General features: G+C 41.5%; 1 protein-coding gene across 1 annotated transcript in view; it reads left to right on the forward strand.

The window, feature by feature from the left end:
* Nucleotides 1-22704, forward strand: part of LOC138742472 (uncharacterized) — a 250679-nt gene that overhangs the window by 162046 nt on the left and 65929 nt on the right. Inside the window, exon 13 of the mRNA XM_069896948.1 lies at nt 9770-9812. Within this exon, the coding sequence (XP_069753049.1) occupies nt 9770-9812 (43 nt within the window). The remainder of the gene's footprint in view (nt 1-9769; nt 9813-22704) is intronic.

The raw sequence follows: 22704 nt of genomic DNA on the forward strand, positions 1-22704 counted from the left end.
TCCTTGCAGCCAGACCTCGGAATGGTCACAGCCCGAGCTGCACGACCAGGAGAGGGAAGAGGGAGTGGGCACTGGAGGAATAGCACCTGCAGAGGAGCGGAGCAACCAGTGCACACTGGAGCCAGGCTCTCCTTGCCTGGGTCGGACCACACCACCACAGAGCGCCGCCCATGTGGGGTGTCCGGTCGGAGGGTTGGGCAAAGTTGAGGGAGCGGCCACAGAGGTTGGAATGCCAGGGATGGGACAGAAGAGCTCTGATGAGGCATAGCCTGCCCCAGAGGCTGGCAGAGGGGAAGCAAGATGATGGGGGGAGGAGAGGCTGGAGGGGGTCCCCAATGAGGACCTCATCCAGGCTCCAAGCCAGGAAGAGCTGGGGCTGGCAGCAGCAGTGAAGGTCCTGTAAATAGCCACGGCCAAGCCCTGGCCCCACCCGATGGAGGGGCAGGACTAGAGACAGCGCAGAGGTTAGAACTTCATACCCCAGCCGCCCCTCCCACCAGCCAATGACTGGGAAGAGATTAGCGGAGGGTGGGACGGGGAGGATCAAAACTGTGGGGGCCCCTAGCCTCGCTGCCCCAGGAGGCAGCTTTGCATCGGGTTGCTTCCCGTATCATTCGCTCAGCTGTGGACGCTGCAGATATGTGCAGAAACCAGTGCAGCAGCATTCCTGAAGAGACCACCTCAGAAAGCAGAGCAGGAGTTGTCCATCTGGCCCAGCAAACCTACTCCCAAATTCAGTGAGATCACAGCTCTGCCTTTCCCCTATGATGCAAAAATCTATCTTACTATATCGTAAATTTACTGTATTTAATGAAACGGCCTCGACTGCTTCCTTGGGCAGCGATTTTGACAGAAAATCAGTCAAGATTTTGAAAATGTGTGTACCTTATTATTGAAACGAATACAAATAAGCAGTTAAAACAACCTACATGAATAAGTACTGTAGTATTATTTTCTTAATATTTATATAACGTTTTTGTAACAAATGTGCATATAAGAGTAAAACTGTGTAATAGTTTTTCATGCCTTGCTGCTTTCAAACATCTGAAGTTTATTCTATGTGGCTCTAACTTTAAGCAAATTTGGCCACTCCTGACATATCACATGTATGAACGATTCCCATCTCCTCAGAAAGAGGTTACAATCTAACCTATTCCTTTGCAAACTTCACAAAACAGCTTTTGTGTAGCTTTCTGACACAACACCTGCTGCTTTAATCATCAGCTAATTTCAGGCAAGTGTGTCTTATCTCAGTCACCTTAAAATAATCTATCAAATTATGCTGGATGTGGAAAAGAATTCCCAATCATCAGGCTGCTTCCTGGTATTTATATCCCAAACTTAACTGGACTTGCCAATTTTGAGAGCTAAACTGCAGAAAAGAGTAGAAATCAACATTAAAGATGGTTGGCTTGATAGCTGTCATTTTAGAAATCTTGTCTGGTGCTCTCATTATTTAAAGTCTTTGGTCTGATTGTGAATTGTAGATAGGTATGATTGGATGCTAATAAATTTCTGTTACAACACTTTTGCTGTACCTAGTTGTTTTAGAACTCCAGGCTGAGTGCATTTGTTGTGCCTGAAGTCCCAAAGGTGATGCTCTTTTTGGCTCCTAGTGGGGTGAAAAACATATGACAATATATTTTTTTTTAAAAAAGGAGATTTCCTCATTGGAAGGATCATCAATCAAGTGTTCCTTCCACAGCCTTTAAAAAGCTGTGCATGAGTATCAGTCTCTAGAAAATAAAATTAAAGACCTAAGGACAAGATTGCCATGTACTCTGTTTTATCAAGACATGGCTTACCCAAACTCTGCAGGTTCAGCCCTTCAGCCCAAAGGTTTCTCCACTCGTCGCACAGACTGGCTAGTGTCTTCTGGAAAAGGAAATGATGCCTTCTAAGTCATTGTAAGGGTCTTCAATTGGACTAGCTGAAAGAAGGTAATTCAAAGCTATCAACAGCACATCTCTTGCAACATCTGAAGCACACTGCTACACTTCCAGCAAAGCTATTAATCAAATTAAGGGATATGGGACTCTTTTTCACCCTTTGCAACTGGATCCTCCTCATCAGCAGATCCCAGTCAATGCAGAGTAGCAACAACTCCTCTTTCTTGCTGATAGGGGCATGTCCCATTATACCCACAATTACTTTGTCAAGATTGGCTCCACGCAATCTATAACTTAATGAATGATGCCACTGAATAACAGGTGATGATGAGTCGAGGATGGAGATGAAGAATCTGGATAAATGATGCTCAGATAACAACCTTGCTCTTGACATCAGCAAGACCAAGGAACTGTTCATGGAATTTAGAAAGGGGAGGTAGAGGGACCACACACATACCTATTAGTAGGATGACAGTGGAGAGAGTTACCAGATTCGCATTCCTGGAACTCCATATGTCAGAGGACCTCTCCTGGGCCAGCTCATTGAGTCAATCAAATGACTACTTTCTAAGGAGCTTGAGGAGCCAAATACATCCATCAAAATTCTGCAGGTGCACTGTGGAAAGGAACTGACTAATTGCATCATGGCCTGGGTTGGAAATTCAAATACTCAGGAATGTCAAAAACTAGAAAATGTAGCCAAATCCATCACAGCCTCAACCTCCCGAGTAAAGACATCTACGTGAGATGCTTTCTCCAGTTGACACCCCATATAGGAAAGGATCCATGTCACCCTGGTCTCATGCGCTGCTCACTTCAGAAGTCCAGTACCTTTAGGTTTTTTATCAACAGCTGGAAGGCTCTGAACCTGCCTGTACTACCCAAATCCTATCAATTTTTCAAGACGACAAGTAATAACAAGTTTTCTTTGCACTACTGCAAATGTAAATATTGATCTATTTATTATCCTTTTTTTTCTCGTGATACATTGTATATTAATGTACACTTGTGTAGCTGCAGCAAGCAACAATTTTGTTACATCTGTACATCTACAGGTAGTCTCTGACTTATGACCTATGCAACTTATGACCATCTTCATATTTGACTGAATTTTTATATATATTAAAAAATACATAAAATTTACGTGGTTTATGTTGCATTTGACAAACTATAACAGGGATACAGGGCATGAAAGAGCCAAAATGTGCATTCTTAATAGTTAGTGGTTCCAGGGTCCCGGGACTGAGTGTGGCCATCTTGATTCCTGTGTGAGTCTTCGGAAGGCGCATGCATGGTGCGTTCACATATTGGTATTCAGTTGGCATGTGTGTGAGAGTTAAGGATGCGATTTCAATATTGTCAGGGTGCTTAACTCAAGCATGTGCCAACCAAACTCCAATACGAAAACCCATTGAAGGCTCACGCATGCGCCAACTGAAGACTCACGCATGGACATAGGAATTAAGGACACTGGAAAGCTGACTGACGAGTTAAGCATGGACCAGAAAGCAGAAAGATTCGCCAAGATTGATCGACAAATTCAGAAATCTTTGCTTTATTATCATCAAATGAACGATGAAAAAAGACTTCAGTCTTCCACGCACGAAGGCACAATTCCAACTTGTGTCCATTCCAAGATACGACCGATTCTTCAGACCCATTATGGTCATAAGTCAGGGACTACCTCTATGTGATAATATAATCATTGTTGCATTCTCAACCAAGGTGTTTGATGACAGACCTGAATTGAGTGGCTTGCTATGATGTGTTATCTCCAATGCATATGATGGATCTTTATCATAGAAAACAATTGTTTTATATCTTTCCAAAGCAATATCTTTGCCTTTGGTGCTGTCTTTTCACCACAAGAAAAATCTGCAGATCAAACTGATTTCGGAATGTGCTTCTATTGGGCACTCTAGGCCAGGTTGAGCTGATGCCCCTTCATGCTTTCAGTTTTAATTGGGCTTCACCATTTGTTTATGCCATTCATTTGCCATGAAAATGCCTTACTTTTCATTTGTCACACTCTGGGTACCCTTCAAACAGTTTATCAGCTTCAGATTACTTGCATGTCTTTTGAAGTAAATAATCACTTCCTGGCATATAGTTTGAACAAAAAATGCTGGAGAAACTCAGCAATTCACGCAGCATTCTTTATGTAGCAAAGATAAAGATACATAACCAATGTTTTGGGCATCGACTCTATTTTAACCCCCCGCCCCCCACTGTCCAGTCCCTTCCTTCCTACATCCACGAAACCTCACATGCCTCCCATCACTTCAACAACTTCCAATTCCCTGAACTCAAGTGCCTCAGTTTCACTGTGGACATTCAACCCCTATTTCCCATACTGAAAGTCTCAAAGCCCTTTTTTTTAATTTTTCATAACAACACACCCAACCAGTCCCCCTCCACCACCACCCTCCTCTGCCCGGCAGAACTTGATCTCACCCTCAATAACTTCTCCTTTAACTCTTTCCACTTTCTCACCACATGAATGCAGATCAAACTGATTTTGGAATATGATAAGAATGTGCTACTGTTAAGCACTTCAGGCCAAGTTAAAGGGGTAGCTCATGCCTTGATGAATAGCTCGGGCCTGAAATGTTGGTTATGTATTGTTATCTTTACTACATAAAAAACATTGCATGAAATCTGGACATGTGAGAGAGTAGAAAAATTTTGGGATGATCTCAATCAGATATTAAATAAAATAACAGAAAACAATATACCAAAGAATCCAGAGATCTTTCTCCTAAGTAACATAAAAAACAAAGAATTTGGAATTGATTTGGAGGATGCACAAAAAAGATTTGTTAAGATAGCCCTAGCCATAGCAAAAAAATGTATTATGTCAACCTGGAAATTGGAAGATAATTTGAAAATACAACAATGGTATATAGAAATGAATAAATGTATTCCATTAGAAAAAATAACATATAGTTTAAGAAATAATATTGAAATATTCGAACAAATATGGGAGCCTTACATTAAATACAATAGCGAAAACCTACCGGGGACAAACATTACCTAAGTTGATGGAAGGAGAAGGAAAGAAAAGAATGGACTCAGTAGAATTCCTGGTGTATTTTTGTTGAATGACAACATTGTCTGACTGGTTTAATGCAACCTAGATTGTATACCTAAAATGGATGAGGGGGGGGTTGGGGGGTGGCTTGGGAGGAGGGAGGGGTGGGGGGAGAAAAAGTCACTGTATATGTGTGAAAAAGAAAAAGTGTATATCATGGCTAATGTGATTTATGGTGTGAAAAATAAAAAATTTAAAAAAAAACATTGCATGACTTGCTGAGTTTCTCCAGCACTTTTGTCTAAATGGCAATCACAGTATCTGCAGGCTTTCTTGTTTAAAATCACTTCCTGGCATTCAGTTTATATCACTCAAGATTTCTTCTTCCTTTTCTGTCCTACAGAGTGCTTCTGTGTTTTATTCCCATACTATCAACCAAATCTTTGTCCTCTGAAGTTGTATCTACTGGGGGTATTCATTGATAGAAGCAAGAATGCTGAGGAGAGCGAGAATGTAACTGGGGCAAACATGCTTATTTGTTGTAGTCACATAGAATGTTATGTGCAAACGCTTAGTTGTAGCTGTGCCATTTCATCAGATGCAAGGATCGACAACGAGATAGACAACAGACTCGCCAAGGCAAATAGCACCTTTGGAAGACGACTCAAAAAAGTCTGGAAAAACAACCAACTGAAAAACCTCACAAAGATTAGCGTATACAGAGCCGTTGTCATACCCACACTCCTGTTCGGCTCCGAATCATGGGTCCTCTACCGGCATCACCTACGGCTCCTAGAACACTTCCACCAGCGTTGTCTCCATTTCATCCTCAACATTCATTGGAGCGACTTCATCCCTAACATCGAAGTACTCGAGATGGCAGAGGCCGACAGCATTGAATCCACGCTGCTGAAGATCCAACTGCGCTGGGTAGTTCACGTCTCCAGAAAGGAGGACAATCGCCTTCCCAAGATCGTGTTATATGGCGATCTCTCCACTGGCCACCGTGACAGAGGTGCACCAAAGAAGAGGTACAAGGACTGCCTAAAGAAATCTCTTGGTGCCTGCCACATTGACCACCGCCAGTGGGCTGATATCGCCTCAAACTGTGCATCTTGGCGCCTCACAGTTCGGTGGGCAGCAACCTCACTGACAAAAGACAAAGGAGGAAAAACCCAACACCCAACCCCAACCAACCAATTTTCCCCTGCAACCGCTGCAACCGTGTCTGTCTGTCCTGCATCGGACTTGTCAGCCACAAACGAGCCTGCAGCTGACGTGGACATTACCCCTCCATAAATCTTCGTCCGCGAAGCCAAGCCAAAGAAAAGAGAGAACTAATAGCCAGGAAATACTGAAATGGCTAAGAGAAAATAAAAAAAGCTAATTTATAAATTTTAAAAATACTGTAAAATTCATTTGTTGAAATTGTAGAAAATCTGGTTAATAAGCATTCATTATATTTCTGTAATACTGTATCACAATAGGACAAATGAGCTGTTTCACTTACTTAGAATCAAAATTTATTGTCATAAACAAGTCACGAAATTAGTTGTTTTGTGACAGCGTCACAGTGCAAATGTTCATATAAACCATACAAAAATAAATAAAAATAGTGGACATAAGTCAAAGTAAGGCAGCGGCTTTGGTTCTTTGATCATTTGGGAATCTGATGGCAGGCAGCAGGAAAGAAGCTGTCCTTGTCCTCGTCTTTAGGCTCCTGTACCTTTTTACCAATGGTAGCAGAGAGAAAAGGGCATGGCCTGGGTTTTTTTTTTGGAGGGGTGGTCCTTGAGGCTAGAGGCTGCTTTCTTAAGACGTCGCCTCTTGTAGATGTCCTTAATCGAGTGAAATCTGATGCCTGTGATGTCGCAGGCCGAGTTAACAGCCCTCTGGCATTTTTTCTTGCCCTGAGCGTTGGCATCTCCGTACCAGGCAGTGATGCCACAAGCCAGAATGCTCTCCATTGTACACCTGAAGAAGTTTTTGAAAGTCTTCAGTAACATATATTTGATGAATCTCCTCAAGCACTTCACAAACTCTAGCTGCTGCCGAGCTCTCTTTGTGATTGCATGGACTTGGAGGCTCCAGGATGGATCCTCGGAGATATTGACACCTAGGAGTTTGAAGTTCTTGACCCTCTACTACTGAGCCCTCCTGAAGTCCACGATCATCCCCTTGGTTTTGCTAACTTTGAGTGCAAGGTTGTTGGTGTGACTCCACTCAACAAGCTGATCTATTTCCCTCCTGAACACTTCCTCATTGTTTTTGGTGATTTTGCTGACAACTACGGTGTCATCAGCAAATCTGTCAATAGTATTGGAATTGTTCCTGGTCACACAGTCATGGGTGTGTAGTGAGTAGAGCTGTGGACTAAGCACGCATCCTTGAGATGAGCCTGTGTTGATTCTTTCTTACTTTAATGAAACTGTGTTTCTTGAATGGCAAATAAGGAATGTAGAATAATTACAATTTATATTGATTGTAGATTTATTATGTCTGTATTTTGTTCTGGTGGCTCATAGTTTTAGGACTGTTTATTAAAATAATTCCCAGATGTAATGTTTTTGCATTAACAAGCTAGCATATAAATTATTAATAGCATTACTGCTGGTGTGGAAAGCTTTGTATAGAACACTGGAAGTCTCTTGTTTTCCACTTCATTGAAATCCACATGAGTGTACCTTCAGCTACAATGTCGTTTTATCAACAGGGCATCTGGACCTATTTCTGACAAGGTCATTTTTGTTTTGTATTCTGCTGTAAGGTTTGTTATCACTACTTCTTGAATTTGCTTCTGTACTTAAACTATCTGTGGTTTTGCTCATGATGTGGAGTAGATTTCACTGTTAGATTAATACCTCTAGATTGCAATTCTCTTTCAGCATTTATGCATCATTCTTAAGTGTATATAGGTGGATGGTTAGGGTAAGGTGCGAGTTATAAATGAAAAAGGAAAATGTAACATGATAGGGCAAATAGAAATTTGAGTATTATTTGGAATGTGGCTAAAGAGGGAGTTGGTGAGTTCAAGAGAAATAGTGGAAAAAGTATGTAAGCTGCTGAACAGTTTAAATTAAATTATTTATCTTAATGTGCAAAGACAAAAATAATAAATAGATCAGATGTTGATAGATTTGGCTGCATGTCAGAAAACCAAATATTCCAAGACTACTGGTGAAAAGATTTTGAGAGAGATGATCATTTTTAAAGTACCTGGAATAGCAGATTTATCAGTGGACAATACATTAATCGGAAAGAAGAGCAGCTTTCAGACAAAGTACATCTTCATGTTCTAGATGGATAAAATTAACTTGGAAGATGTGTTCATGCCGTGCACTTGGGACATATTTTGAGGAAATGCATCACAGAACCAACCAGGGGACAGACTAGTTAAGACCTTTGAAGTCTGACATGAAGCTTATAGGCTGGATGCAAAGTTCACTCAAGTCCTCTTTCCAGCACCTTGTGCTTTGCTACTGAGCTCAGTGGTAAGGAAAATGGCAAAATGCGCTTACATTTTACCTTCAATATAGTTTGGAGTTTCATCATTCGTCACTTGTATGCAGGTCAAAGAATTGCTGATGTCTGAACACCTGATTGCCAGCAGTTTCTTTGGGAATCCCAGGCAATAATTTTGCTCAATTTGGCTCAATCCATCTAACGTTTGAGAAGGTAGGATTGGAGATGTGTGAAAGCTAAGCAGTCTGCTGATGGGTTACAATACCAGGCAAAAAGAGACAGCCCTTCCCAATAATACTTATCAATGCCTGGACTGGTCCCAACCTGCTGAAGTGAGGCAACGACTGCACACTTGTAATAGGTTGTCGGGGCAGCTTCTCCACCTCCCTCGACTGGGACATTAGCTGGACTCTAGAAGTTCTTCTTCTTGCTGAGAGATGTTGCCACCTCTCGGAGAGTCTCAAACTTCAGCAGCGGGACCATGGCTTATATTACCCAAAAACTGCTTACCCAAGCACCTATTCCCAGCACAGAAAGAAAGAAAAGCGAGCAAGCTAGCATGCCTAGGGTTCTATCGAATAACGTAATTTTCAGCTTATCACTTTGAATACAATGGTTTATTTTGCATCAAGGCTGGGCCTCTAACAGTCTGTGACCAAAACAAGCAGGAAGATTAAATGTTCTTGGTACACAGATGTCTTTTCATCAGATATCTGCATCTCTGGCCCCTCGGTGGAATTTAGCTTATGTCTGCTGATTCTAAAAAACAAGCAGGTTCTCAGCCTTGTAGAAGCAAAGGCTGCAAAAGTAAAAAACACGGTTTAAACCTTCCATTACAACCTACAATCCCCAGAATGTTTTGAAGGGTGGGAGGAAGCTGCAGCACCCAGAAGAAATCCACGCAATCATGGGAAGAGCGTACAAACTCATTACAGACAGCACCAGATTCGAAGCCTGTCACTGGTGCTGTAACAATGTTGTGTTAACTGCTGCATGAACCGTGCTGTCCAAAGGCTTGGATTTGGACACGGACAACAGGTGCACGGGGTAACCACTACTTGCAAGTTCTGATCGGTTTCTGGATCTTCTGGAGTAGACCTCGTATTTTGAAGCAGTAAATGAATAGATATTTTAACTTTGTCATCTATCTAATGGAAAAAATGTCTAGTTTTCATTTATTTGATGGCATGAATGTCAGATGGTTTCTTCGAAGAGTGGTTTACCTCCTCTCCCATATTAATGCCCACCAAAAGCAATACTGCTTAATTTCAACACCAAAAATCTAAGTAGCACTTGATTCTGTGTTCCTTAGAGTTTTGAATTATAAAGTCTTCAGATGTAATCTCCTCTTCATATCCTCTTAAAAAAAAATGTTTTTTCCTTCTAGATCTGAAAAGGCAGGGGAAATAGCTACAGTCCCACTCACAAAAGTAAGTAAACTTCTGCTATTTTTTGTTTGGGGTTTAAATTAATGATGATGTGCATTAGTTAATGAATTGATAATATCTGCTTTTCCATATTGTAAATTTATAGCATAATTTTGCCTGAAGTTTATCCTGTAATCTACTCCTGTTTGATGCAATATGATATGCCCATTAGATGTTGGTGGCTTCTTTTTTGTGTCCACTAATTATTTCTTGCTGATATCTTGATTCTATGTCATGTAATTTGAGAAAATGAGCAAAAGTGACGATTTCATTACTTACCAAATCTTGAAATAGTTTGGGGGTTTTAATGCTCCATATCAGGGTTTCCCAAACTTTTTAGCTTGCAGAACGCTTTTGGGGAGCACTTGGAAATTGTGGAACCCCAATTGTCAATTACAGTTTACACAAGCATTGTAAGAAAGTAAATAAATTCACCATTCTCCACATCAAAATCATTTGGTTGCCTCTAGTTTACATTTAATGGGACGAAAGGAATTGTCCTCACAGATCCTCTTAATGTTGGCCACAATATTTAGATAGATGTATCCTTGTATCAGAAGCGACATCAGTTAGTTTCTGTATTTTGTTTTCATTGCTGCATAATACGAAAATCGAGCCTTGCACATGTAAGTCGTGAGAAATGGTAATAGGCCATGCAAAGCAGATTTTGCCAAGAACGGATATTCTTCACAGGGGCAATCAGTGCAGATGTGTGAGCTCTTTTTCCATGGAATGACATTCCTCATCATGTAGTTATTAATGCAGTTAAAAACTTCCCATAGTTGTGTGCCCTTGCAAAGTTTCACAAAAAAGCACATCTTCCTTTGTGTACACAAAGAATAACAGCACTGGAAGACCTGCTACATCTGTTTCTTTACACTTGATTTTTCAGATCAAGGCATCATGTAAGAATCTTCATGAAAAAACAGTGGCACCTCAGTACTTGCTTCTGATGAATTATCTTGTCTTCTTTGTTCTTTATTAAGCCAACTATCCATTTTTCTCCATAGAGTACTGTGCAGGTGGAATATCTTTCAGTTTAAATTTTAAAATGTGGCCAGCCTTGCGCCAAAAAAAATCTGAGTCTCATTGGTTGAAAATGGCATCGAGGCCTGACATCAGGCCTCAAGACGCAATTTTGTTTTGTTAGCTTCAAGGCAACTATCTGCTGCCATCACAAAACCACAGCAATTTAAAGACACAGGTAAAAAGTAATTTAAATAAGTTTTAGTTTTACAAGTTTTAGTTATTACTATCTAGTTCTTCCACGGAACCCTGCTTGGGAAACGCTGCTCTATATCACTGTTACTGGCCAATCCCATGAATGGATATAACTGACTGTAAACCAAAATTTCATTTATCTGTTCAGCATTGTTGTTCAGGGAAAATGCTGCTCCACTGATCAGAATACCAGAATACATGATTTTGTCATTGTTAGGGCAAAGATTATACTCTCATTGTACTCTGCCTCAAGCACTAGACTGTCTAATTAATTAAGTGATTAGTGTTGAATGTAAATGGCATATTTTATTTATGAGTCATGTTTAATAGTAATCTCTTCTATGCCAAAAGCAACAGAGGCTGTTCTAGTATTAATTTTTGATATTAAACCAACAATGTTAAATTGATGCAGGATTTACTTCTTCACCTTGTAATCTCTGATCCTGAGAATGACCTGTGCTCATTCAATGCAGAGGTACAAATGTCTTTGATATCAGTAACTCAGTACAAATGGAACCGTAGACTATGCACTCAGCTTTAAACCAGAACAGTTAGACTGCAAATTAACTGCAGTGGCAGCCATGGGTCACAAGTTAAACTCAGAATTCTAGACAAGGAGACTTAAAATCACTCCTTGCATGTTATTACATTAGATGATCACCCGTAGGATTCAAAATTGTTTAGCCATACAAACATGTTTGTCGCATAGCAAGGGTTTATCTGGTCCAAGGCATCAATGCCAGATTTTTGTTACAGCTATCCAATAAATCCCAGAACCTTGATCCATAACTGAATGCAATGGAGGTCAGAACCAAATTTGTGGAACCCTTCATCTTCTCAAACTATTTAAGGGTGTACAGCTTGCAAAGTATCTGTGTGTTTCAGTTTCTTTGCAGTTCCTTACCCTAGTGTGCATTGTCTGAAAATTCATTGTAGTATGTTTCATAACCCACTGCAAACTAGATTGATCCATTTTATTGCAGTTTCTGTCATGTTTTTACATCTCTTTCTTACATAGATATATTTTTAAACTTTTATATGATCTTGTATTGCAGCATGTACTGTATATACAAAGACAGGTAGAACTGTCAGATTATTTTTCTTTTAAAGACAGTAGCTTTTACTAAACAACAATGTCTGGCACTAATGTTACATTGCATTCATACTTCTTATTTTAAAATGTAATTCTGCCTGATACATGCATATATGAATAGCAGAGCAGTCATATGAATATATAGATTTCAGATTTATTGTCAGAGTACATACATGACATCACATAGAACCCTGGGATTCTTTTTCCTGTGGACCAGGCAGAATTACCAAAAAATTGCAAAAAATAAACTGTACACGATGTATCTTTGGCTTGGCTTCACGGACGAAGATTTATGGAGGGGTAATGTCCACGTCAGCTGCAGGCTCGTTTGTGGCTGACAAGTCTGATGCGGGACAAGCAGACACGGTTGCAGCGGTTGCAAGGGAAAATTGGTTGGTTGGGGTTGGGTGTTGGGTTTTTCCTCCTTTGTCTTTTGTCAGTGAGGTGGGCTCTGCGGTCTTCTTCAAAGGAGGTTGCTGCCCGCCGAACTGTGAGGCGCCAAGATGCACGATTTGAGGCCATATCAGCCCACTGGCGGTGGTCAATGTGGCAGGCACCAAGAGATTTCTTTAGGCAGTCCTTGTACCTCTTCTTTGGTGTACCTCTGTCTCGGTGGCCAGTGGAGAGCTCGCCATATAACACGATCTTGGGAAGGCGATGGTCCTCCATTCTGGAGACATGACCTACCCAGCGCTGTTTGATCTTCAGCAGCGTGGATTTGATGCTGTCGGCCTCTGCCATCTCGAGTACTTCGATGTTGGAGATGAAGTCGCTCCAATGAATGTTTAGGATGGAGTGGAGACAACACTGGAGGAAGCATTCTAGGAGCCGTAGGTGATGCCGGTAGAGGACCCATGATTCGGAGCCGAACAGGAGTGTGGGTATGACAACGGCTCTGTATACGCTAATCTTAGTGAGGTTTTTCAGTTGGTTGTTTTTCCAAAGGCGCTATTTGCCTTGGCGAGTCTGTTGTCTATCTCGTTGTCGATCCTTGCATCCGATGAAATGGTGCAGCCGAGATAGGTAAACTGGTTGACCGTTTTGGGTTTTGTGTGCCCGATGGAGATGTGGTGGGGTGGTAGTCATGGTAGGGAGCTGGCTGATGGAGGACCTCAGTTTTCTTCAGGCTGACTTCCAGGCCAAACATTTTGGCAGTTTCCTCAAAACAGGACGTCAAGCGCTGAAGAGCTGGCTCTGAATGGGCAACAAAAGCGGCATCGTCTGCAAAGAGTAGTTCAAAATAGAGTTTGTTGTTGAGGGGTCTGATGGTGGAGGGGTAGCAGCTGTTCCTGAACCTGGAGGTGTGAGTCTTGTGGCACCTATTCCTCTTTCCTGATGGTAACCACGAGAACAGAGCGTGTGCTGATGGTGTGGATCCTTGATGATTGCTGCTCACTGACAGCAGCGTTCCCTGTAGATGTTCTTGATGGTAGGAAGGAGTTTGCCTGTAATGTCCTCGGCTGTGTCCACTACCTTTTGCAGGGCTTTACGCTCGAGGGTATTGGTGTCCCCAAACCAGACTATGATCCAGCTGGTCAGCACACTTTCCACCACTCATCTATAGACATTTCCCAGGGTTTCCATTGTCATATCAAACCTTTGCAAACTCCTGAGGAAGTAGAGACACCGACGTGTTTTCTTTACGATGGCATTAGTGTGTTGGCTCCAGGAAAGATCTTCCGAGATGGTAACTCCCAAGAACTTAAATTGGCTCACCCTTTCCACCTCTGATCCCCAATATGATCACTGTATAACAAGAGTCCTTAAAATGTTTTTCAAATGATTTCATTTATTGTGATTCCCTCATCAGTGAAATATTTAACCTGTAACTTGACAATCTGTTGTAATATGATTTGTTTATAAATTGTACTTTAAGTAACCTTAACAAAGTGTGCAAAAGTCTTTCTTAGAAACTTCTTTCCATAACTTAATGTGATGGTAAGGGGCATGTGATTTTAAAATGGACTTTCAAATTTAATTAAATAATGGACTTGACAGTCCAACTTTATTTCTATCAGGGCTTTATGCAGATCAGACTAGAGTTCTTAATTATTAAATTTCCTTCATATTTATGGATATAACTGTAAAACATCTCATTATGGAGTTGCATGAATAATTTCCAGGTTTGTTTTCTTGACTTAACATTGAACCTGAGTTTTTTTTTTACACGAAGAATACTATATATACTCATGTAACGTTGATCCCGTGTAAAAGATGGCCCTCCTTCTTTGGACCAAAAATTACACATTTTCCAAATAACATGTAAAAGTCAACCTCCCCCCACCCCTCCCCACCCCCCCCCCCCCCACAACCAACCTATTTTTCTCCCATCCGAGCTTCCAGCAACCTGACTGTGAACCCTCACCTTGGCCACTTGCCCATCTGAGCTCCCAACGCCCCCTCCTTGAATGATTTTCCCCCACCCCAACCATCTATCCATCCAAGTTCCCATCTCCTTGAATGACACAGGTACTTACTGAGGTCAAAAGTATTCGTGTAAAAGTTGACTCTCCCCAAATTTAACCCGAAAGATTGGTTCCCCAAACCCAACTATTATGTGAGTATATACGGTAATCATCTGTGTTGAGATACTTTATAAACTAAAATGTTATTTGTTTAAATTTTATTATATTTTATTATCATCAGCTTGCCAGCTAGAATTATTTATTACCTTATAGCATAAATAAATTTAAATAACCACAAGTAAATTTATTAAAAATGGTAGTATGAAACATCTTGATGTGAAGTAAAGGTATTAATTCTAAACTTTCTGCCCAGCAGGAGTAAAGGGAGGGAGCTGCTAATTTTTTAAAATCAATTTCACTGACCAACTTAATCCCAGCGTAATCTCATCTGATCTGCATTTTAATTGTTCATGTCATTTAAGTCACTAAATTCTATTGCATGTTTAGAGCTGCGTTTTACGAATGTAGACTTGTTGTTTTAATTGGATGGACCAAACATAGTTCACATCTGCCAGCCACTCGTCATAACCTGGCAGATGTGAATGTGAACCTGACAGGATTTATTTCAAGTGCTGATTTTCCCCATGTAGTAGATCCTCAAGTTACAGGAAGTAGTGTGAAATTATTACAGTAATGTTTAAGAGGACTTGTGAGTTCCGGGTTGCTTGTTTGGATGAATATATTTTTGTCATTCACCTTGAGTCATATTTGCTTCTTGACTCTAGATAACAGTTTTGAGGAACCAAAGTTCATAACTTGAGGTTCATGCACTTTCAAAAGAAGGAATCTTGCAGAGCACCCTCTTGCCCAGAAACTGCATCATGTGACCTGTGTGTGTGTGTGTGTGTGTGTGTGTGTATGGGGGGGGGGGGGGGGGTAGTAATCACTGTAAACTCCATTTTACCTGAAGTTGTGTCACATTTGCAATTATTTCTGAGTAAAGCTGTGCCATATAAAGTTGAATGTGGCAGTCGTGCCCAGAGTTTGACTTCCAACAAATTACTTAATTGATCATATAACCATCATTTCTGTTCAAGGTGAAGTGAACTGGTGCTAAAGGTTACACCTAGTGACCACCAATACAACTGGAAATGTATTTTGCGATTTGAAGCGTATCCTGTTTATACCAGGAGATTTGAAAGGGCAGTTTCAGAACTCACTGCAGTCGACCAAAACAAAATGCTTCCAAAATTTCGAGAGCATTACAACAAAAGAAATGTTTCTCCAAAATTTAATGTGAAGTTTCCCCTTACATGGATGCCTCAGCTGGTTCTTGCGTAAACACTTTTCAGGGTCCATTTAATTATAACAAATTCAGTCTTTTGACTGGCTTTCTTGGTCAGTTCAAGTTCCTCAGCTGTGCACTGGTTATGAAATTGTACTTCTTCCTGGTGTAGTGGAACTTGCTACCTCTTGTTATTCTGTGGCTCCTGAATGTTCAATTATTCTGAATCTGTTCCTGCTGTGGATACATCATCGTGCAAGGCTTCAATGTCCATATCTATGCTTCTTGATAGGATCCTTATGAGTGTTTCCAAAATAATTTTCGATACCAACTGCAGCTTTAGACAACTGCACCCTGGTCCCATTCACAGTTGGGTTGTTGAAAGCTCGGATTGTTGATTTTTATACTTGCTCACTTGTCTGACCCTGAATGACTTGGTCAAAGTTTCATTTTTGTACAGTGAAACAATGCCTTTTTACCTGCTGCCTTTTCACTTTCCCCATAGGATAGGCTGTACCAAGTTGTTGCGTTGAGAAGAGTATCAGGTTTGGTGGTTTCACAGAGAGACAAGTCTGGACACAAGTGCTACAATCAAATGTAGTTTTTATTAACACATGGGAAACAAACAGGGAGAACATTAAAGGGTACTCAATCACTATTTCACTTAAGCAGTGATATAGACATTCGCCTCAGTCTTCGGTTTGACTCTGACAACAGTAAACCTATACTTAACTTGCTCACATACTACAAAAAGGGAATTTTACAGACACTCAGTTCCCTGGACCAACAGGGTTGTGGCTCTCTGCATGTATTGATCTATCACAATACTACAGGTCAGCTTCAGTGTAGTGCGCGCCATACCCGTGATATTTCCAGCAATGTCCACAGTAGTGACCTATCATGGGGCAATGTTTGGGGCTTGAACCATAAGGCAGAGAGGAAGAAAGTGCTGTGTGTTGATATTGTATCTGTGCTTCTCGCCATTAATGACCCGCAAAGTGTGCCGGTGTCCATCCTTGATTGACAGGTGATGTGACTTCCAAAAATGTTTCAGACGGGGAGGACACATGACCACCTGCAATACACACATTCCAGACAGGCAGGGAGGCCATGTTTCCTCCGCACACAACATGAGTTCAGTCGCCTGCAAAGACTGATCTGCCAGAGAACCATCAATGATCCACAATGAAATAATTAAAGCAGAAATAGCAAAGGCTTCACCATGAAATTGGGGTATGTCGACTCTGTAATTCTTTACCTGTTCCAATTATGGTCGAGATGTGCCCAAACTCTTCAATTATGTTTTATACTCAAGATGTTCAAAAATATAATTTCCATTTTATCAAATAAGAACATGGACTTTCTGGAATGGTTCCATGGGTGGTTTTCATCTGCATTGTTCAAACAATGTACACATGAACACAACTTTTAACTCTTGTTATCAAGTTTCCAATACCCCAAATTTCTTGCCATGGCCTTCACGTCGACAATTTCAGAATTTTTAGCTTTTGTCAAGTTGCCAATTGATAATATTCATGAAGTGGCTGGTAAGCTTCATTTTCATAGTTGTCCAAGCAAGTGCATCCAATTGAAGTGAGCTTATAAACCTTTCACAGAAGGTCATCTTATTGAGTTGCCTGAGCAATGCCAGTGGCTGCTGTCTCAAGTTTAAATCTTGAAAATCCATAGACCCCGTGATTGAAGTAAAAGCACAAAATGCTGGAGAAGCTCAGCAGGTCCAACAATTTCCTTTCTGTAAAAATACATCACTGTTATTTCGGACTTGAGCCCTTCATCAAGGAATGAGAGAATGCTGGCAGGCGTCTGAAGAAAAGATGGGGGTGTGGGGTAGGTAAAGGCAGTAGATGATAGGTGTAGAATGGAGAGAGGGGACGGCAGTGATTGGGGGAGGAGGGATGGCTGAGTGGGTAAGGGAAGGGATGGGAGAATGGGAAAGACTGGAAAGGTGGAGGGGAAAGAAGGTGAGTACATGGTCATAGAGCTTAAGAGCAGCAGGGGTTACAGATGGGGGGCAGGGAGAGAGAATCCCAAAAAACTCTTTTGCTTTCTGAAGGGAGTTCAAGGTAGGCATTCCTTGAAAAGCTTTAGATCATGGCTGATCTGGCCCAGAAATTTTTTCTAACTTTTCAATTTTTTCATTGAAATGTTTGTACAACCTAACATGGGCTTTGATTGTTGCGAGCATCCTGGAAACTTGTACTTGTTATAATAACTGACTTCTCACCTAATTTAGAATGCATTATGTAGAGCACAGGAGCTTTGAACAATACTAATAGCAAGAAATGATCTCTTTATGTAGTGCTTATGTCATGGTGTCACTATGTCCACTGATGCATTGTTTTCATCGGTATACAAAAATATCACTGATCTCCTCAAGGTCAGATTTTGTTGTTCAATGTCTAGATTTATTGTCAGAGAACATATATGACATCACATCCAACTCTGAAATACTTTTTCCTGCGAACAAAGACAGAGTTCAACTTGTCAGTAGAGCAAAACAAGATTAGTTACATTTCTCTATTTTGTATTCTTAAGAAATATGAACAAACTGAAATACCGTACAGAAGAAAAAGTAAATATTCAGTTATAGCGTGCGCGCTATGCAAAATGTGGAGTAAGAACCACACACACACACACACACACACACACACACACACACACACACACACACACACACACACACACACACACACACACACACACACACACATAGTCGGGTCGCAGTCGAAGACTGATTTATTGCTCTGCCAGCTCTGTTTATATTCACTCCCTGTCTCTGAAGACAGGAGTGACATCATCGCAGCACCAGCCTTCAACTGGCCAGCATTTCCACCATTGCCTGCTGTTTCCCGCTGTGTGGGAGGTCATGCATTTCCGCCAGCTATTTTGTGAGCTGGGTCTCTCTCTCTCTTTTCTCTCTCTCTCTCTTTTGTGCTTTCTAGCATGCTCTCTCACTTGATCTCGCGCACTCTCTCTTGCTCTCTCTTGCTCTCTCGGCATCCAAGTTCCAATCCAGTGTGTGAATGGTGAAACCCTCTGGGTGGAGAGCAGTGCCTAATGTAATCTCTGTTCACCAGGTCCCAGTGCAACAAACAACTGAGATTTTATTCATCTCTCCTGTCTCTAATAAAACAATCTTGCCTTCTGGTCATCAAATTTATTTTCTAATGACTGGACATTTACCAGTAGCATACATGGTAGGGGAGGTCTCTAGCCCTGCACTTCAGTCTGGTTTGGATCCCACCCTCATGCCAGGTTTCCTGCCTTAACCTTGGTTGTGGCCTGTCCCTTGATGGCCTCTGCATTCCAACCAGCCTGGCTCAGCTGTTGCCCGGGAGATTTGAAGATTGTTAATGTGGTCAGCAGCTGGTTGTTGAGAAGAAAACTGCATGATGCAGATTGCAGTGAAAGTAGGTCAAAAGCTGAGTATTTAAAATGGAAGGTCTAGGGATGTCTGCAGCCCTCAGAAAGTCACCGTTGATTGCTGGCATCAATTTTTTTGTCTGCAACAGTGCAAGGTCATCCAGTAGGATGTGCCAAGCATCAATTTGCAAACCAATGATAACAGTCAGAACCGGAGTCCTGTGGTCATGCAGAAGAGAAATGGGCCTTTTCACCCACCACGTCCGTCAGAATCAGAATTTATTGTCGTTGATATGTATCATGAAATTCGTTGTTTTGTGGCAGCATAAATGAAAAATTGCTATAAATTACATTTTTAAAAATAAATAAGTTATATAACCATATAACCACTTACAGCACAGAACAGACCAGTTCGGCCCTACTAGTCCATGCCGTAACAAATCCCCACCGTCCTAGTCCCACTGACCAGCACCCAGTCCATACCCCTCCAGTCCTCTCCTATCCATGTAACTATCCAGTCTTTCCTTAAATGTAACCAATGATCCCACCTCGACCACGTCTTTTGGAAACTCATTCCACATCCCTACCGCCCTTTGTGAAAAGAAATTTCCCCTCTTGTTCACCTTATAATTTTCCCCCTTCAATCTTAAACCATGCCCTCTAGTTTGAATCTCCCCCACTCTTAATTGAAAAATGCCTATCCACATTTACTCTGTCTGTCCCTTTTAAAATCTTAAACACCTCTATCAAGTCCCCCCTCAATCTTCTACACTCCAGAGAAAAAAGCCCTAGTCTGCACAACCTTTCCCTGTAACTCAAACCTTGAAATCCTGTCAACATTCTCGTGAACCCTCTCTGCACTCTCTCTATTTTGTTTATATCTTTCCTATAATTTGGTGACCAAAACTGTACACAGTACTCCAAATTTGGCCTCACCAATGCCTTGTACAATTTCATCATAACCTCCCTACTCTTGAATTCAGTACTCCGATTTATGAAGGCCAACATTCCAAATGCCTTCTTCAACACACCATCTACCTGAGTATCAGCCTTGAGGGTACTATTTACCATCACTCCTAAATCCCTTTGTTGCTCTGCACATCTCAATAGCCTACCATTTAATGCATATGACCTATGTAGATTTGCCTTTCCAAAATGTAACACCTCACACTTATCTGTATTAAATTCCATCAGCCATTTCTCAGCCCACACCTCCAGCCTTCTTAAATCACCTTTTAATCTATGGTAATCTTCCTCACTGTCCACAACACCACCAATCTTTGCATCATCCGCAAACTTGCTTATCCAATTCTCCACCCCTATTTCCAGATCGTTAACATATATATAACAAACAATAGTGGACCCAGGACCGATCCCTGAGGAACTCCACTAGTCACCTGCCTCCAATTGGACAAACAATTTTCTACCACTACTCTCTGACACCTCCCATCCAACCATTGCTGAATCCATTTCACTACCTCCTTATTTATACCTAATGCCTCCACCTTTTTTCCTAACCTCCTTTGGGGAACTTTGTCAAAACCTTTACTAAAGTCTAAGTAGACAACATCCACAGCTTTCCCTTCATCAACCTTTTTTGTAACCCCCTCGAAAAACTCAGGTTTGTCAAGCATGATCTACCCCTGACAAAACCATGCTGATTACTCCCTATCAATCCCTGTACCTCCAAATATTTGTAAATACCATCCCTCAGAACACTTTCCATCAACTTGCCCACCACAGACATCAGACTTACGGGCCTATAATTCCCAGGTTTACATTTGGACCCTTTCTTAAACAGCGGAACCACATGCACCACCCTCCAATCCTTTGGCACTACCCCCGTGGCCAGTGACATCCTAAATATCTCTGTTAATGGCCCCACTATCTGTCCACAAGCCTCCCTGAGTGTCCTTGGGAATATTTTGTCCGGTCCCAGAGATTTATCCACCTTTATCTTTTTCAACACAGCCATCACTACCTCCTCGGTTATCCTTGTATGCTTCATGACCTCCCCACTATTTTTCTTTTCTTCAACTGGTTCAATATTTTTTGCCCTAGTGAATACCGAGACAAAGAAATCATTCAAAATTTCCCCCATTTCCTCTGACTTCTCACTCAGCCTACCCTCGCTATCTACAAGGGGTCCAATTTTATCCCTCACTAATCTTTTACATTTAATGTACCTATAGAAACCCTTTGGATTTATTTTTGCTCTGTCTGCCAAAGCCTCTTCGTGCCTTTTTTTGGCAATTTCTTTCTTAAGATTCCTTCTACACTCCTTGTAGTCCTCCTTCAAATTCTCAGCTCCTTGCTCTTTATACTTCTTGTACACCTCCCTTTTTCTCCTAACCAAATTTCCAATATTCCTCGAAGACCAAGCCACCCTATGACTTCCAGCCTTTCCTTTGATCCTCACTGGGACATATCTACTCTGTCCCCTCAAAATTTCTTTTTTGAATATCATCCTATTTTCATTTACATCCTTACCTGAAAATACCCTGTCCCACTCAATACTCCCCAAATCCCATCTTATTCCTTCGAAATTTGCTCTTCAATCCAGAACCTCAACTTTAGGCCCCTCCTTGCTTTTCCCTAAAACTAACAGAGTTATGATCACTAGACCCAATTTCTTCTCCAACAATAATGTCCGATAAGTTGGTGAATAAAATGGTGCAACAGATGGCATAGTGGTCAGCGCAATGCTGTTACAGTGTCAACAACCGGGACTGGTGTCTAAATCCCATGATGTCTGTATGTTCTCCCCGTGTCTGCATGGGATTTTCCCTGGGGCTCTGGTTTCCTCCCACCATTTGAAATGTACCGGGGGTGGTGGAGGAGGAGGGTTGTAGGTCACTTGGGTAAAATTGGGTGGCATGGGCTCTTGGACTGAAAGGATTAGTTACTGTTCTGCATATCTGATTTTTTTTAAAGAAGATAGAAGTTGTGTAGTGTCTGTAGTTTATTGTCCATTCAGAAATCTGATGTCAGAGGGGAAGAAGCTGTTTGGGTGTTGGACTTCAGGCTTCTGTACCTCCTTCCTGATGGTAGCAGTGAGAAGAGGACCGAGCCTGGGTGGTGGGGGTCCTTGACGATAGAGGCTGCCTTTCTTGAGACATTTTCTCTTGTAGATGACCTAAACGGAGTGAAGGCTGATGCCCAAGATGGCGCAGGCTGAGTTCACAACCCTCTGTAGGTCTTTTCCTGTCCTGTGCATTGGCACCTCCATACTAGACAATAATGCAACCAGTCCGAATGCTCTGTATGGGAAACCTGTAGAAATTTGCAAGGTTCTTTGGTGGCATCCCAAGTCTCCTCAAACTCCTCACAAGGTATAGCTGCTGATGAGCGATCTTGAAGATTGCAACAACATGGAGGCCCCAGGATAGATCTACAGAGATGTTCACGCCCAGGAATTTGAAGTTCTTAACCCTTTCCACTGCTGACCTCTTGACGACTGGGTCATGTTCCCCTGATGACCCCATCCTGAATTCTACACTCAGTTCC

Source organism: Narcine bancroftii, chromosome 9 (assembly GCF_036971445.1).
Source record: "Narcine bancroftii isolate sNarBan1 chromosome 9, sNarBan1.hap1, whole genome shotgun sequence".
In the NCBI taxonomy this organism is placed as follows: Eukaryota; Metazoa; Chordata; class Chondrichthyes; order Torpediniformes; family Narcinidae; genus Narcine; species Narcine bancroftii.